General features: G+C 39.6%; 1 protein-coding gene across 3 annotated transcripts in view; it reads right to left on the bottom strand.

The window, feature by feature from the left end:
* The window catches only part of AKAP6 (A-kinase anchoring protein 6), a 493,795-nt gene that overhangs the window by 231,581 nt on the left and 247,502 nt on the right, over positions 1-14,712 (bottom strand). For all 3 annotated transcript variants that reach the window (XM_043921795.1, XM_043921796.1, XM_043921797.1), the window contains exons 6-7: positions 8,894-8,990; positions 7,609-7,772 (exon numbers count right to left, since the gene is read on the bottom strand). In XM_043921795.1, coding sequence (XP_043777730.1) covers positions 7,609-7,772; positions 8,894-8,990 — 261 coding nt within the window. The remainder of the gene's footprint in view (positions 1-7,608; positions 7,773-8,893; positions 8,991-14,712) is intronic.

Raw genomic sequence — 14,712 nt, 5'->3', positions numbered from 1 at the left:
CTTCTTTACAAGATTTCTAAGACCAAGCCCTTTTCTACAGTCTCTCAAACAAGGTAAAAAGAAAAATACCCCCTAGATATATTCCTTAGATTTTCTATTATGCTTCTCAAGTTCCCATAGCTTCTGATGTAAACCTAAGATGAATTCTAGAGTTATTTTTTTTATTATGTTTTAATTTTAGTTCCTCTTTTAGGTCTAAGATGAAATAGATGATCATAACTGCTATGCTTGGAGATATACTTCAAGGCACAATTTGTACATGACCTGTGCAAGGTCATGTCACAGAAAGAGGGCCTACATGATAGACAGAGAGTGAAATTCAGCTTTTAGTCTTGCAGAACTCCAGGGTTTAAGCTTGTTCCATGTGTGCAATATGGCAATATGTCTGTTTAAACAGGACATTTTAGATACTTTCTGTATAGGAACCTCACTCTGACTTGAATAGTGTCAATTAGAGACATATGAGGAATTATTGCTCAAGTCACTGATCACTAAGGGTCATTTTTTGTCACATAAACCTGGGTGTGGCAAGCTGGCCTAATCTCGTCCAAAAGGTTGCAAGTTCTCTGCATGTGCTGTTCTCTCTGCCCATCAATTTCACTTGGGCAAAAATCCTTCCCCGTTTAAAACATCAACTGCCCTCTAAGTCTTTCCTTGAGACCCCCACTTGGGGTTAGTTAATTCCTCCTCTGTTTACTCACAGAACCTTGTACACCCCTCCAGTATTCTTGTCTGGAGAATTCCATGAAAAGAGGAGCCTGGTGGGCTACAGTTCATGGGGTTGCAAAGAGTCAGACACAACTGAGCGACTAACACTTTCACTTTTTCACTTTCTACTAGAGTAATTGTTAGATTCTATTACAATTATTTGTTTGTTGTCTCCACCACTAGATTATGCAGTCTGGCATATTTACCCACATCTCGGACTTCCTATGGGCCCAGTGCTGTAAGCATTTCAGATATGCCAACTCTTTAATCTATATCACAGTCCCTTGAGGTGGATGTTACCATTGCCTCCATAGTACAAATGAGGGATCTGAGGCAGAGAATTTCAGTCATTTTCTGAAGGACACATTGCTAGTAAGTGTCAAGTTGAACACAGACAGTCTGCCTTCTGAGTCTGAGCTTCTCTTATCATTCCTCATGCTTGCCCACAGGACTGAGGAAGGAAGTTCATCAACATTAAGCAAATAGAAAGAATGACCATTCTGGTTTTGCCTCAGTTTCCTAAGTTTAAATTTAGAAATGGATTTTCTTTATCTTAAGTCGAGTTTACCTTCACCCTTGACTATGGATGAGTTCATTTGTCTAGAGAAAATTCAACCCAAACTGAGGAAGAGAGAACTGACTGGGAGGCAAAGGCCTGGGGTATGGCCCTCTCTGCCAGGTCAAAGTCTTAACTCTCACGCCTCCCCCAGGTTCACATCCTGAGATGCCTACAGAAGCCTCTCCTTTAACTGCTTTCAGATGCACCACAGTGTGCACATAGTATGACAGGAAATGTTTCGAACAGAAATACTGTTAACAGGAAAGCCCACTCATGTTATTCTTTGTAAACAGATGTGACTTGAGAAAGGCATCTTCACTTAGGAGATGATTCAAATACAGAGGATTTTTGTTGTTGTTGTTTTGTTTGGAACTGAGACATCCAAGTTCCAAACTTGGGTGACTGGTGACGGAAGTAAAGTCTGATGCTATAAAGAGCAATACTGCATGCGAACCTGGAATTTAGGTCCATGAATCAAGGCAAATTGGAAGTGGTCAAATTGGAGATTTCAAGAATGAACGCCAACATATTAGGAATCGGCAAACTAAAATGAACTGGAATGGGTGAATTTAACTCAGATGACCATTATATCTACTACTGTGGGCAAGAATCCCTTAGAAGAAATGGAGTAGCTATCATAGTCAACAAGAGTCTGAAATGCAATACTTGGATGCAATCTCAAAAATGACAGAATGATCTCTGTTCGTTTCCAAGGCAAACCATTCAATATCACAGTAATTCAAGTCTATGCCCTGACCAGTAATGCTAAAGAAGCTGAAGTTGAATGGTTCTATGAAGACCTAAAAGACCTTCTAGAACGAACACCCAAAAAAGATGTCCTTCTCATTATAGCGGACTGGAATGCAAAAGTACGAAGTCAAGAAATAGCTGGAGTAATGGGCAAATTTGGCCTTGGAGTACAGAATGAAGCAGTGCAAAGGCTAATAGAGTTCTGCCAAGAGAATGCACTGGTCATAGCAAACACTCTCTTCCAACAACACAAGAGATGACTCTACACATGGACGTCACCAGATGGTCAATACCGAAATCAGATTGATTATATTCTTTGCAGCCAAACATGGAGAAGCTCTATAAAGTCAGCAAAAACAAGACCAGGAGCTGACTGTGGCTCAGATCATGAACTCCTTATTACCAAATTCAGACTTAATTTGAAGAAAGTAGGGAAAACCACTAGACCATTCAAGTATGACCTAAACCAAATCCTTTATGATTATACAGTGGAAGTAACAAATAGATTCAAATAATTAGATCTGATACACAGAATGCCTGAAGAACTTTGGACAGAGGTTCGTGACATTGTACAGGAGGCAGGGATCAAGACCATCTCCTAGAAAAATAAATGCAAAAGGGCAAAATGGTTGTCTGAGGAGACCTTACAAATAGCTGTGAGAAGAAGAGAAGCAAAAGGCAAAGGAAAAAAGGAAAGATATACCCATTTGAATGTATAGTTCCAAAGAATAGCAAGGAAAGATAAGAAAGCCTTCCTCAGTGATCAATGCAAAGAAATAGAGGAAAACAATAGAATGAGAAAGACTAGAGATTTCTTCAAGAAAATTAGAGATACCAAGAGAACTTTTCATGCAAAGATGGGCACAATAAAGGGCAGAAACCTAACAGAAGCAGCAGATATTAAGAAGAGATGGCAAGAATACACAGAAGAACTGTACAAAAAAGATCTTCATGACCCAGATAATCACAATGGTGTGATCACTCACCTAGAGCCAGACATCCTGGAATGCGAAGTCAAGTGGGTCTCAGGAAGCATCACTACAAACAAAACTAGTGGAGGTGATGGAATTCCAGTTGAGCTATTTCAAATCCTAAAAGATGATGCTGTGAAAGTGCCAGAAAATTTGGAAAACTCAACAGTGGCCACAGGACTGGAAAAGGTCAATTTTCATTCCAATCCCAAAGAAAGGCAATGCCAAAGAATGCTCAAACTACCGCACAATTGCACTCATCTTACACGCTAGTAATGCTTAAAATTCTCCAAGTCAGGCTTCAACAGTACGTGAACTGTGAACTTCCAGATGTTCAAGCTGGATTTAGAAAAGGCAGAGGAACCAGAGCTCAAATTGCCAACATCTGTTGGATGATTGACAAAGCAAGAGAGTTCCAGAAAAATATCTACTTCTACTTTATTCACTATGCCAACGCCATTGATTGTATGGACCACAACAAATGTGGAAAATTCTTCAAGGGATGGGAATACTAGACCACCTGACCTGCCTTCCAAGAAATCTGTATGCAGGTCCAGAAGCAAGTGTTGGAATCAGACATGGAACAACAGACTGGTTCCAAATTGGGAAAGGAGTACCTAAAGGCTATATATTGTCACCCTGCTTATTTAACTTATATGCAGAGTACATCATGAGAAACGCTGGGCTGGATGAAGCACAAGCTGGAATCAAGATTGCAGGGAGAAATATCAATAACCTCAGATAATGCAGATGACACCACCCTTATGGCAGAAAGTGAAGAACTAAAGAGCCTCTTGATGAAATTGAAAGAGGAGAGTGAAAAAGTTGGCTTAAAACTCAGTATTCAGAAAACTAAGATAATGACATCTGGTCCCATCACTTCATGGCAAATAGATGGGGAAACAGTGGAAACAGTGACAGACTTTATTTTTGTGGGCTCCAAAATCACTGCAGGTGGTGACTGCAGCCTTGAAATTAAAAGACCCTTGCTCCTTGGAAGAAAAATTATGACTAACCTAGACAGCATATTAAAAAGCAAAGACATTACTTTGCCAGCAAAGGGCCATCTAGTCAAAGCTATGGTTTTTCCAGTAGTCATGTATGGATATGACAGTTGGACTATAAAGAAAGCTGAGCACTGAAGAACTGATGCTTTTGAACTGTGGTGTTAGAGAAGACTCCTGACAGTCCCTTGGAGTGCAAGCAGATCCAACCAATCAATCCTAAAGTAAATCAGTCCTGAATATTCATTGCAAGGACTGATATTGAAGCTGAAATTCCAAAACTTTGGCCACCTGATGCAAAGAACTGACTAATTTGAAAAGACCCTGATGCTGGGAAAGATTGAAGGTGGGAGGAGAAGGGGACGACAGAGGATGAGATGGTTGGATGGCATCACCAGCTCAATGGATATGAGTTTGAGTAAACTCCAGGAGTCGATGATGGCCTGGAGTACTGTAGTCCATGGGGTCGCAAAGAGTTGGACATGACTGAGCGACTGGACTGAACTGAGACGTCCAAATCAGTAAGAGTCAGATATATTTATTTTTCCTCCTAATATTTAAATTCACATCTCAAGTCCCTTCAGATCAATGTCACCTTTTAATCACTTTTTAATTCTGCATTTTACATATATTTATTTTTTGGATTCAAATAATTCTTACTCATTGTAGATACTTAGAAAATTCAAAGGTATTTTTAAATATATAATTGCATATTATAGGCCTCTTGAAATGTTTGAAAATTCTCTTCTAAAACACTTGTTTTAAATGGTTATGTAATCTTTCACTGGGATAAGATGTAGCATAGTTTAATTAAACAGCCCCTGTTTCTGAACATTTTTAAAGTGTGAAAGTGTTAGTCACTCAGTCGTGTCCAACTCTTTGCAACACTATGGATTGTAGCCCACCAGGCTGCTCTGTCCATAGGGAATTTCCAGGCAAGAATACTGTAGTGGGTTGCCATGCCCTCCTCCAGGGGAGCTTTGTGACCCAGGGATTGAACCCAGGTCTCCTGCATCACAGACAGATTCTTTACCGTCTGAGCCACCAGATACCAATGGTTTGGTATTGGAAGTAACAAGAAGACAGATATCCGTTCACACTGTTTTGAGGATCCCAGTTATGTGAGGATCATACGGACCCGTAGGAAGAGGTTTTCTGGGAGCTGTGGAATGCAGATTCTGGGGCCCTACTCAGGTGACTGATTCATTTGAGGTGGGGCCTGAGGAAGGCGGTCCTATTTTTGAGAAATGATAACATCGCCTCTCTTTTCATAATACGTTCTCCTCATTGTGTTTAGCTATCTTCTTTATTTCATCTGTCTCCCACAGAATGAGCAATAGTGTCCAATTCAAGCTGGCCGTGGTGAATAGAGCCACAGGGCCTTATGAACGCAGGTGACTGCGCCATCTCTGCTCATCCACCTTGTACCTCTCCACCTTCACCCCGACTCACCCCACTTACCCATCCATGCTGCACACCAAAGCCAAGGACGGGTCTTCATTCTATGAGTCAATGATGTCATGTCCTTGCTCACTCCCAAACCCTCCCCTTCACCCCCACAGCCACACAGCTTCCCTTGCATACTCCCCGCCCCTCAATAGCTGCAACAGCCTGTTCACAGAACGTCACTTCCTCAAGGAAGTGCTCCCCCATACTTGGATCCCGATCACTTCTCCCAGCCCAGCGTCTGGCTGCTCCCTTTGCTTTTCTTTCACGGTCCATCGTGGTTTATAAAAGCATGATTATGAGATTTAAGTCTGTCACCCCACTTCACCACAAGCTCCGTGAGACAGGTACCGAAGCTTACTGTTCATCCCTGCGTCCTACCCTGAGCGGTGCCAGTCACAGGCAGTGCTTTAGGCGGTGTTGAAAATGGGCTCTGGGGCCAAAGGGCTCAGATTCACATCCCAGCTCTGCTACCTAACACCTATGTGACCTTAAGCCAGTTGCTTAACTTCTCTGTGCCTCCATTTTTTTCCATTAGTAATTATAATAGTACTGCCTTAAGGTGTATATAGTTTGTTGTGAGAATTAAATGAGAGAGTACACAAAAAGTAATGTACAACACAGTAGCTGGCATGTAGAATGCATTCAACACAGGGTAGCTTTTAAAAAAGTAATCACTCAGTATATTTTTGTTCAATAAATAAAACACAAAAGAGTTTTCAGGCATGTCCTTTCTCATCATCACTGCCCCCTACTCCAACCAAAGCATCAGCCCAATCAACTTCCACTACAGTCTGCTCCTTGAAAGAACAGCATTTCTGCCCCGAGAAGTCTGCTGAAGACACTCCCTGTTCCCCGTTATTAGTTCCAGCTCTGATTCTCGCATCATGTCACTTCCTAAAATATGTGCTCATGTGCCAAGCCACCTCTCTTCCTTCCTTTAAGTATTTCCTGAAATGTGACCTCCTCCATGGAGGCTTCTTTAAATGGAACTGAGCTCATCATTCCATCCTCTGTTTCCAACAAATAAGGTAAAGTTTGTTGTTTAAGATTCCAAAGCTATAAACTACCTGAGCTTTTCAACTAGCTGCATGGCCTCACCACTGCAGAGCAGGTTGGGTTTCTCCTTGCCTGAACTTAAGAATGTGAGGCTCAGAGGGCAGAGGGTTTGTTTAACTTGCTCTGTATACATATAGCCCAATGACAATCCACATGGAGGCTGAATAAATGTGACTTGATGATGATTTAATTACTTTGTCCATGCCAGGAATAGAAGCCATGAACTCTTAAATCTGTTTCCCCCATTTTATAGTATGTTTCCATGCTGAGCTATTATGAGACCTGTTTTCTGCATTAACTTTCACAAAAGAACAAATACAAAAGGAAAGAGAGATTGAATGAAAATATCAAATTAATAAAATTATCTTCCACATCATGAGTCCAAAGATACCTCTAGAACCTTGGCACACTGTATTAAAAGGTGCCTCATTTAAAATTCAAGTTCATATGCTTTACAGATTATTTTGTAAATCTAAAATAGATAACCAAAACAAGTCAATATTCATTTTTAAAGTACTTGTTGTATTTGGTGCATGCACCATTATGGAGAACTTACACTCAGAGCAAAAAGATTTGTAGCAAAGCATATGACCTTCTTCCCACTACAATGACCATCCCCTAATTAGGCAATGCATCTGATAGTCATTAACAGGAATGAGATAATGAATCACTTTCTCTCTTCTTTGTTAATTTGCTGTAACCAAGCGGCTAATGGATGTCAGAGCTGAGTGATTGCACTGATTATAGTGATTTATAGTTGCAACAAAACAATTTAAAACCATTCTGATTATTCATGTTAAAGATGCTTTATGTTTTGTTTACTAAATGTTTTATGTCCCCCTTTCTTCTACCCTTAAAGTACTGTCCCCCTCCCACTCTGCCACTTTTCACAGAAAGACCCTGGAAAACTTGAAAGTTGTAGGAGGCTTTTTTTTATTGTTTTAAACTAAGCCATTTCATTTTGTTTATACATACCTATACATAGAGAGAGAGAGATAAAGTTTACCCAGTAGAAATGAAAAGCCTTAGGGGTAGAAAGAAAACTTCAGTGGTGCCTAGTTCAAAAGAAGACAGAAATAAGAGGAAATAAGGCAAACTTCAAGCCACTTACCTTGGGGCTTCCAGTCCCTTCCTCGCCCTCCACAGACACATCAGTAGCCAGAATCTCGGCTTTGATGGTATCCAGAGCCCGGAGAATCCAGCTGTGTTGCCGTTTGATTTGCCTCTGCAGCTCCTTCCATTGACTTGCAATCATCCGCAGCATGTCCTTCAGTCCTTCTCCAAAGGAGGGGGAAAGCACACGTTAGCGACTCGGCTGTGTTTTTACCCAGTATTGTTTTTCATTTAAGATTAGATGGATATTTCCAACAATAAACATAATTTTAAGCAACCATTACCATCACCTGCCTCTCAGAACCAAGACTGGGGGCTTTTGACTTGACAGAAGGCATAAGGACACAAAAATGGGAAAACCCCATAGATGCATGGTTTAGAATTGACTTAGATTTAACACATGGACTAAAAAAATGTATACAGAACCAAAATCACGATACAAAAAAATTATTAACACTCTAGCCTCACATTCCAAATAAAAGGCCCTGTGTATATCTTTTTGTGGAGACTTAACGATGATCAGAAAATGTATAGAAATGAGTAAAGGTAATTCGACTTGAAATACAGTAAATGGGCCAAATTTAAGACAGCAATCTTTAGCGTTAGCACATCAGATTAAAGCTGCTCTTTTCTTATTGGGCTGTGGTAAGCTCAAAACAAGTGGCAAACTAATTCATCCTGTCTTACGGTCTTTGACTACCAGGATAAGTATAACCAAATGACAAAACTATTTTTTATTTACAATCCGTTTCTCATAAATACACTAATACTGGGGTAAGAACTGGTCTCAGGCTAAAACTCTGCTGATGCAATGACCAGCAGAGAACATGCAAAACGGTCACGTGTGTGAATTGGCAGGGAAATAATCAGGTGTCTCCAGACTGCCTGCCTTGTATCCGTAACAATACCTGCAAGTACCCGGGTGCATATGCACTGCAACTACATGCACAATTCTCATTCATTATCTTAATGTTATTTCCAGAGCACCTACATCAAAAAGCATGTCAATGTGAAGTTCTCAGGAATGTGATTTCAAATGAAACTCGGGTGAACAGCAAGCCCCAAATAAAATGAACAGACCATTTGGAGGCAGTATTTCATCTTATAAGTATCACAGCATTGTATGCAGTATATGAAACATTTATAAATCTTGAAGGTCAATCTGATAATGTAAATATTAATAATACATAAGGAAGTGAATATATGCAGTAATTTACAGCAATGCTTCTTCATTCTTAATAGTCTGGAGACATAAAGACTTGCAATATTTCACGAGGATTTACCTGCTTTGTGAGACGCAATAAGCTCAAGAAGTTGGTGTCCTTCCTCCTCCACAGCTTCCTTGAGTGCACAATGACTGTCTACATTCAACTTAAAACTCTGCAAGGAAAAATATGAGCATCAAACCCTGGCAAGGCCATTAAACATAAAACATCCATATAAAATTACTTGCTACTTTTTATCAAGAGCCACACAGTTCAATTTACCCAATAGACAAACTAATTTGCAATACTAAAAGCTATTGATATTTGGGATCTGGGCTCAAAATGTTTCCATTAGATTAGCAGAGTGCATCTGTTTGGAAACAGCTGACATATCTAGAAATTCATTAGGTTTTTATGAAAAGTCACATCCCGTAGGCTATATCAAGAGTAGCAGTGTTCTACAATATATACTGAAATTCTATCAGCACATATGAGGTCTTTTCTTCACCTTTTAGAAACATTAGTGCTAGCACTATTTATGAAACCGTAAAAATTGGCAACATAAATTATGTGCACATATATAAATCCATTAATATAGTAGGGTTTGATTCAGCTGTTTTTCAGATATCACACAAACTATGGAATACTGAGGTGAATTTAGGTGCTGTAGAGAGGAGTCAAATGTTTTTCAAATGTTTGAATTTTAAGCTTATTCCTTACAATGTGACATTGCTTTATAAATAAATACATCAAGCACATGAGGGGCATTTTTCACTTATGATAGTTACCCAAAAGATAAAAACTGTTCTTACTGGTGAATTTCAACTCATAGAAATTTCTTGCAGGAAGCTTTCCATAATGTCTTTCATAAAATTAATTACTCCCCTCTCTCAGCTTCCTCTGTTCCTTATATCTGCTTCTATTGAAGAATTTATCATACTGAATTCTGCTTTATTCCTATATTTGGCTACCAAATTATTACAATCAAAGACTTGCCAGTTTCACATTTATTTCCAACTCATGTCACATACAAGGTGTTCAATAAATGTTTGCAGGAATAGTGGATATCTGCTGAACTGGATCAATAGGACTCTCTGAAGGGGAAAGTTTCCATTTTAATATTTCAAGAAACAGGGATGGTTTTTCCAAAGATTTTTTTTCCATCTCTGGAATGTTATAAGGTGTTCCAAACACAGGAGGTCTGATGGAGACTAATCATAGTAACCAATATGTTGAATCAATGGTTAGTCTTCAGAGTGAAAATCCAGCCCTTGACTTGATTAATCTGAAAAAGTATGGATTTTGAAAGACTATGTGCCAAATTCTGGCTTCTCTATAACAGGACTCCAAAATACATGATATATTTTGCTCTCACTAAACACTTGTTGAGCAATGGCTCTATGTACTTACACTGAATTTAGTATTAAGAATAATTGACAAGTTTGAGATGATACCAGTGTCATCTGGAATATAATTCAGGTGAAAGAGGTTAAACAGTCATAAGCTATGAAATCAGGTATTAATTTTTCCCATTCTTTCACTCATTCAGAAACCATATTGTGCCTCTTCTGTACACTGGAGAGGGTAATAGCAATTTAAGGGGTATAAGGCATGGCCCTGCACATCAAAAGGCACCTGAACCATCTTAGAGGTTCAGGGTGAATCTTTTTCTTAGTGGAAAAAAGGGGTCTTTTAAAGATCAGAAGAAAAGGCAGAACAATCAAAGCAAGCTGAAAACGAAGGAGGTAGGAACATAATCAGAACTTGGAGTATAAAGATAAGAATTTTTATTGTTTTAAAAATGACTCCAAAATGATGAATCATTTCATCTTACTAGAGGCATAAGAAACAGTAAAATTGCAGCACCATATGACAGAAAGGAACATTAGATTTCCCTGAGGGTTGTTCACTATTTCTTGTATTGTCCTCTTTCAACTACAGGTATCTGGTCGAATAAATTTAAGTGTGGCAATGTATCAGAAGCCTGATGCTTCTGGTCAATATAATAGTCATTAAAAATTAAATTATTATGATTTTATAGCCAAAACATGGGTGTTATTTACTTTCTGCCACGACAGTGGAGATCCTCAGCTTGGAAGTAATGCAGATTGAGGTACGTTTGTGTGTTTCAGGGAGAAGGGACACAGAAAAGAAAAATACTTGCGATCAGCCCAAGAACACCAACACTTAGGAAGAAATCTAGGAAGAAATCTATTCTATAGGTGATTTCCTCATAACTGTAAATTTATCCCAGTGCTCTCTTTGATTCTGTTTACCTAAAACAGACAAGTGTTGAATGTTGGTAATCATGAGCTTCTGAAGGCATGCATCAGACCTACGTCTCAACAAAAGAGAACCTTAGGACCTGTGAGTAGGTTGCATAATTTGACATAATTGAGGCCAATAGTACAGGATAGAAGCAGTTGGATCTGGTTATGCCTCAAGATGATGTGGAAGGATTTGATTAGGACATTGAAAAAACTGGTGTTCATTACTAAGAAAAAGATAAGCTGACAAACTTTATGCTACAGAAAAGAACCACTTAATATAACTACAACCCAAATGATATTGCTTGGTTTTCAGGTGCATCCATTAACGATTAATAACATCAAGTAAGGAATGCACAATGGGCCTCTGAGAAGGCAGACAAGCCAGCACATGAACAAAACTGTCAATGAAATTTCTGGCTGCTAAAGAATTCTGTAATAAACTCACCTGATTCTGTGCCCACCTCTTCCCTAGGGAAGGAAGCTTAAGCAAAAGACTTTTTTGTTGTTGTTGTTTCACTTGACACTTAAGACACATTTCCATTCCTGTGCTACTAACATGTTTCCTCAGCAATGCCTTATGACATATGGTCCCTCTGCAGCATCCACAGCACTCCCTGAAAATGCAGGGCATTCTCTGGAGGTTTAATCTATGGCAACAACAAGGCCATAGGCAGGTACCACAGATCTACATCACTAACGATGATGTGAAATTCCATAACTATGAGTAATCTGGGGCTTACGAGATACTACATCTTTTTTTAGTGTTTTAAAGCAGCTTAGAACTGAACATCCAGAAGAGAATAACTAAGGACATGAAAGATACAGTGGCTGAGACAAAGGACCAGATGATCAAAAAGATGATACATCAGAGGTTGACCAGTGGGTATTCCCCTTAGTTCAACCTTCAGCCTCACCAGCTGTATATATATGGGTGCCTTACTCCTTGTCAGGATCCAAGTTCAGGTAAGGCACAATGACTGTACTTTGATCATGATAACACTTTACTAAGTAGATAAAGTACTACGTCTTTATCCATACTATCCCATCCAAATTTCTGCAGATCTCAGTTTGATGGAAATATGGAGATCACAAGGATATGAAATGAAATCATGGAAATGTATTTGATGGCATTGTATCCCCATGGCATTGGGACAAGCAGGAGAGAAACTGCCAGGCTCTCCACAGGGGATCATGGCTTTCTTTCCCACCAAGAGCCCTTCAGGGGACGCAGGATGGTACTAGGCACAGCTCAGAATAGAGCCCGGGTAGAGATGGCCTGAGACAGGTAGCAGGTGACTTTTCAAGTCTCTGCTTCTCTGACTGAACACACATTCTACCTCCTGTCCTTGTGAAAAAGCAAGTTTTCATTTTCTTAGGGTAGTAAAAATCTTGATACACAAAACTATGACAAATGTGAAGAATGTTATTCATGAAGGATCATAAGAATTGATACAAATCTCCTGGTATTCGAAATAGTGGGAAAGACCATAAGCACATTCAGAGGCTTCAAGATTCAAAATGTCTGTTTTAGCAGAATCATATCATGAACACAGACCTTCCACTCTCCCCATGGAATATTGTTAATGTGGGCCAGGTCCATTGAGGTCCATCAATTTTATGTTTGTGAACAGAGAGGCCAAAAAGAATTACTGCATCTTTCCTGACATAATTTTAGTTTTCTTTTTAATAAAGCATATGTTTAACTCAATAGTTATTTATTGAGTAGTCTCTACCAGACCCATAGATACAAAAGTTAACAGTACACAATACACATGCAACAGATAGTCTGTTGGGTAAAAGAGATCAAAAGCAAATAGCTATATATGGCCCAGGAAAGAATAAATATGTAATCAGGGCTTGATGTATAACAGAGAGTGGCAGGGCCTTCAACTGAACAGTGATATGCCATGTTCAATGAGATTTAGCTTTTTTAAAGTACCATGCTGGCCAAATAAAAATAAGACTGTGGGTTATATTCCGTATGAGCATGACAGTGCTTGATAGGTACTGAGGGAGCTCAGCCGGGAGTCAGGTTCCGCAGAGCCCAGTGGGGAGCTCGTGGAGAAAGGACTGGATTTCCACGTGGGGCTGGAGACACCTTGTCTTGCAGCAGGAAGCTGGGAGGCAGAAGCAGCTTGTTGTGACTAAGACAAGGTGGAAGAAGGAGAGCTGGGAGCTGTGGCTACACATGATATTTAACTCTAAGAGCCACAGAAGAAGTGGAAGAAGATGTTGACAACATGAGAGAGTGACTGGTAGAATTCTGTGTTCTAGAAACATCTTTCTAGCTGTTATGTAGAGTTGATTTTAAAAGGGCGGACAAGGAGACCATTTAGGAGGCTGCTATGGTAATAGAGGCCAGATGTTTCTGCATGCTCATATTTTTTTTTAATTAAAAAAAGGTATGCTTTTTCTTCTAAATGAATGGAAGAAGGAAGAATGGAGACAATCTTCTGTCTTTTTAAGTTTTTCTCAGTGCGTGAGAATAGCATGTGCCAGAATTTAGTTCTTTGGCTGTTCTGATGATAAATACCAGAGTTTTATTAGTCAGGAGTCTCCAAATGTGAAAGACATATTGAACTGATGAACTTTTACTCCCACTGTCATTTTAAAGAGATGGTATATATGCTGATGAATAAGACACCTGATGACACTTTTTCTTCACACAAAAGATTTTTACTACCCTAAGAAAATGAAAACTTGCTTTCTTACAAGGACAGGAGGTAGAATGTGTGTTCAGTCAGAGAAGCAGAGACTTGAAAAGTCACCTGCTTCCTGTCTCAGGCCATCTCTACCTGGGCTCTATTCTGAGCTGTGCCTAGTACTGTCCTGCGTCCCCTGAAGGGCTCTTGGTGGGAAAGAAAGCCATGATCCCCTGTGGAGAGCCTGGCAGTTTCTCTCCTGCTCATCCCAATGCCATCCACAGAGGATGGTCATATGGTCCTCAAAATATAATATATACCTTCCAAATGCCATATGTGCCAAAAATCAAAAGGTTTTTATGAATAAATATTTATTTAAGAACCTCCTAAAAACTTGATAAGACACTACACAGCCATTAAAATGAAGACTATGAATTGACATGAAAAACAGAACACATTACAAGTCAAAAAATGAAAGTTCAGCGTTGATGGTATAGTGGTGAGCACAGCTGCCTTCCAAAACAAAAATGAAAGTTCAAAATTGTATCTATGATACAATGGACAGACCCAGTGTGTAGAAAAAGAAGATAGTAGGGAAATGCAACTAATGTTAACAGAGACTGTGCAGTTAGGACTTGGAGTGAACTTAGTCTGGTCTTATGGAACGAGTTCTTGGGGCTTTAGCTTTCTGAAACATAAAATGTAATATTATCTAACTTCAAGTTGTTGTGAGAATTAGTGGCAATGACTGGAAAGCACTGAAGCAGTGTCTGGCAATGAGTGGGGCTAAAGAAAAACCATTATAGACTTTCAAACTCATTGTCTCTGTTTTCCAAATGTTCTGTGCAGTAGGTGGTACTTCACGGCATTTTTAGGTGAAAAGTGGCACTTCCTGTTGAGGCTGTCTGCACTCCTCAAGCACTGATGCCAGGTTCTCTTTCCTTCTGGGCTAGCACCCAGCACAGGCCTGCCAGAGAGGACATGG

The sequence above is a fragment of the Cervus elaphus genome, chromosome 13, assembly GCF_910594005.1.
Source record: "Cervus elaphus chromosome 13, mCerEla1.1, whole genome shotgun sequence".
NCBI classification, from domain to species: Eukaryota; Metazoa; Chordata; class Mammalia; order Artiodactyla; family Cervidae; genus Cervus; species Cervus elaphus.
Note: the sequence above shows the minus strand (reverse complement) of the source record. Positions and strands in the feature narration are given on the sequence as shown.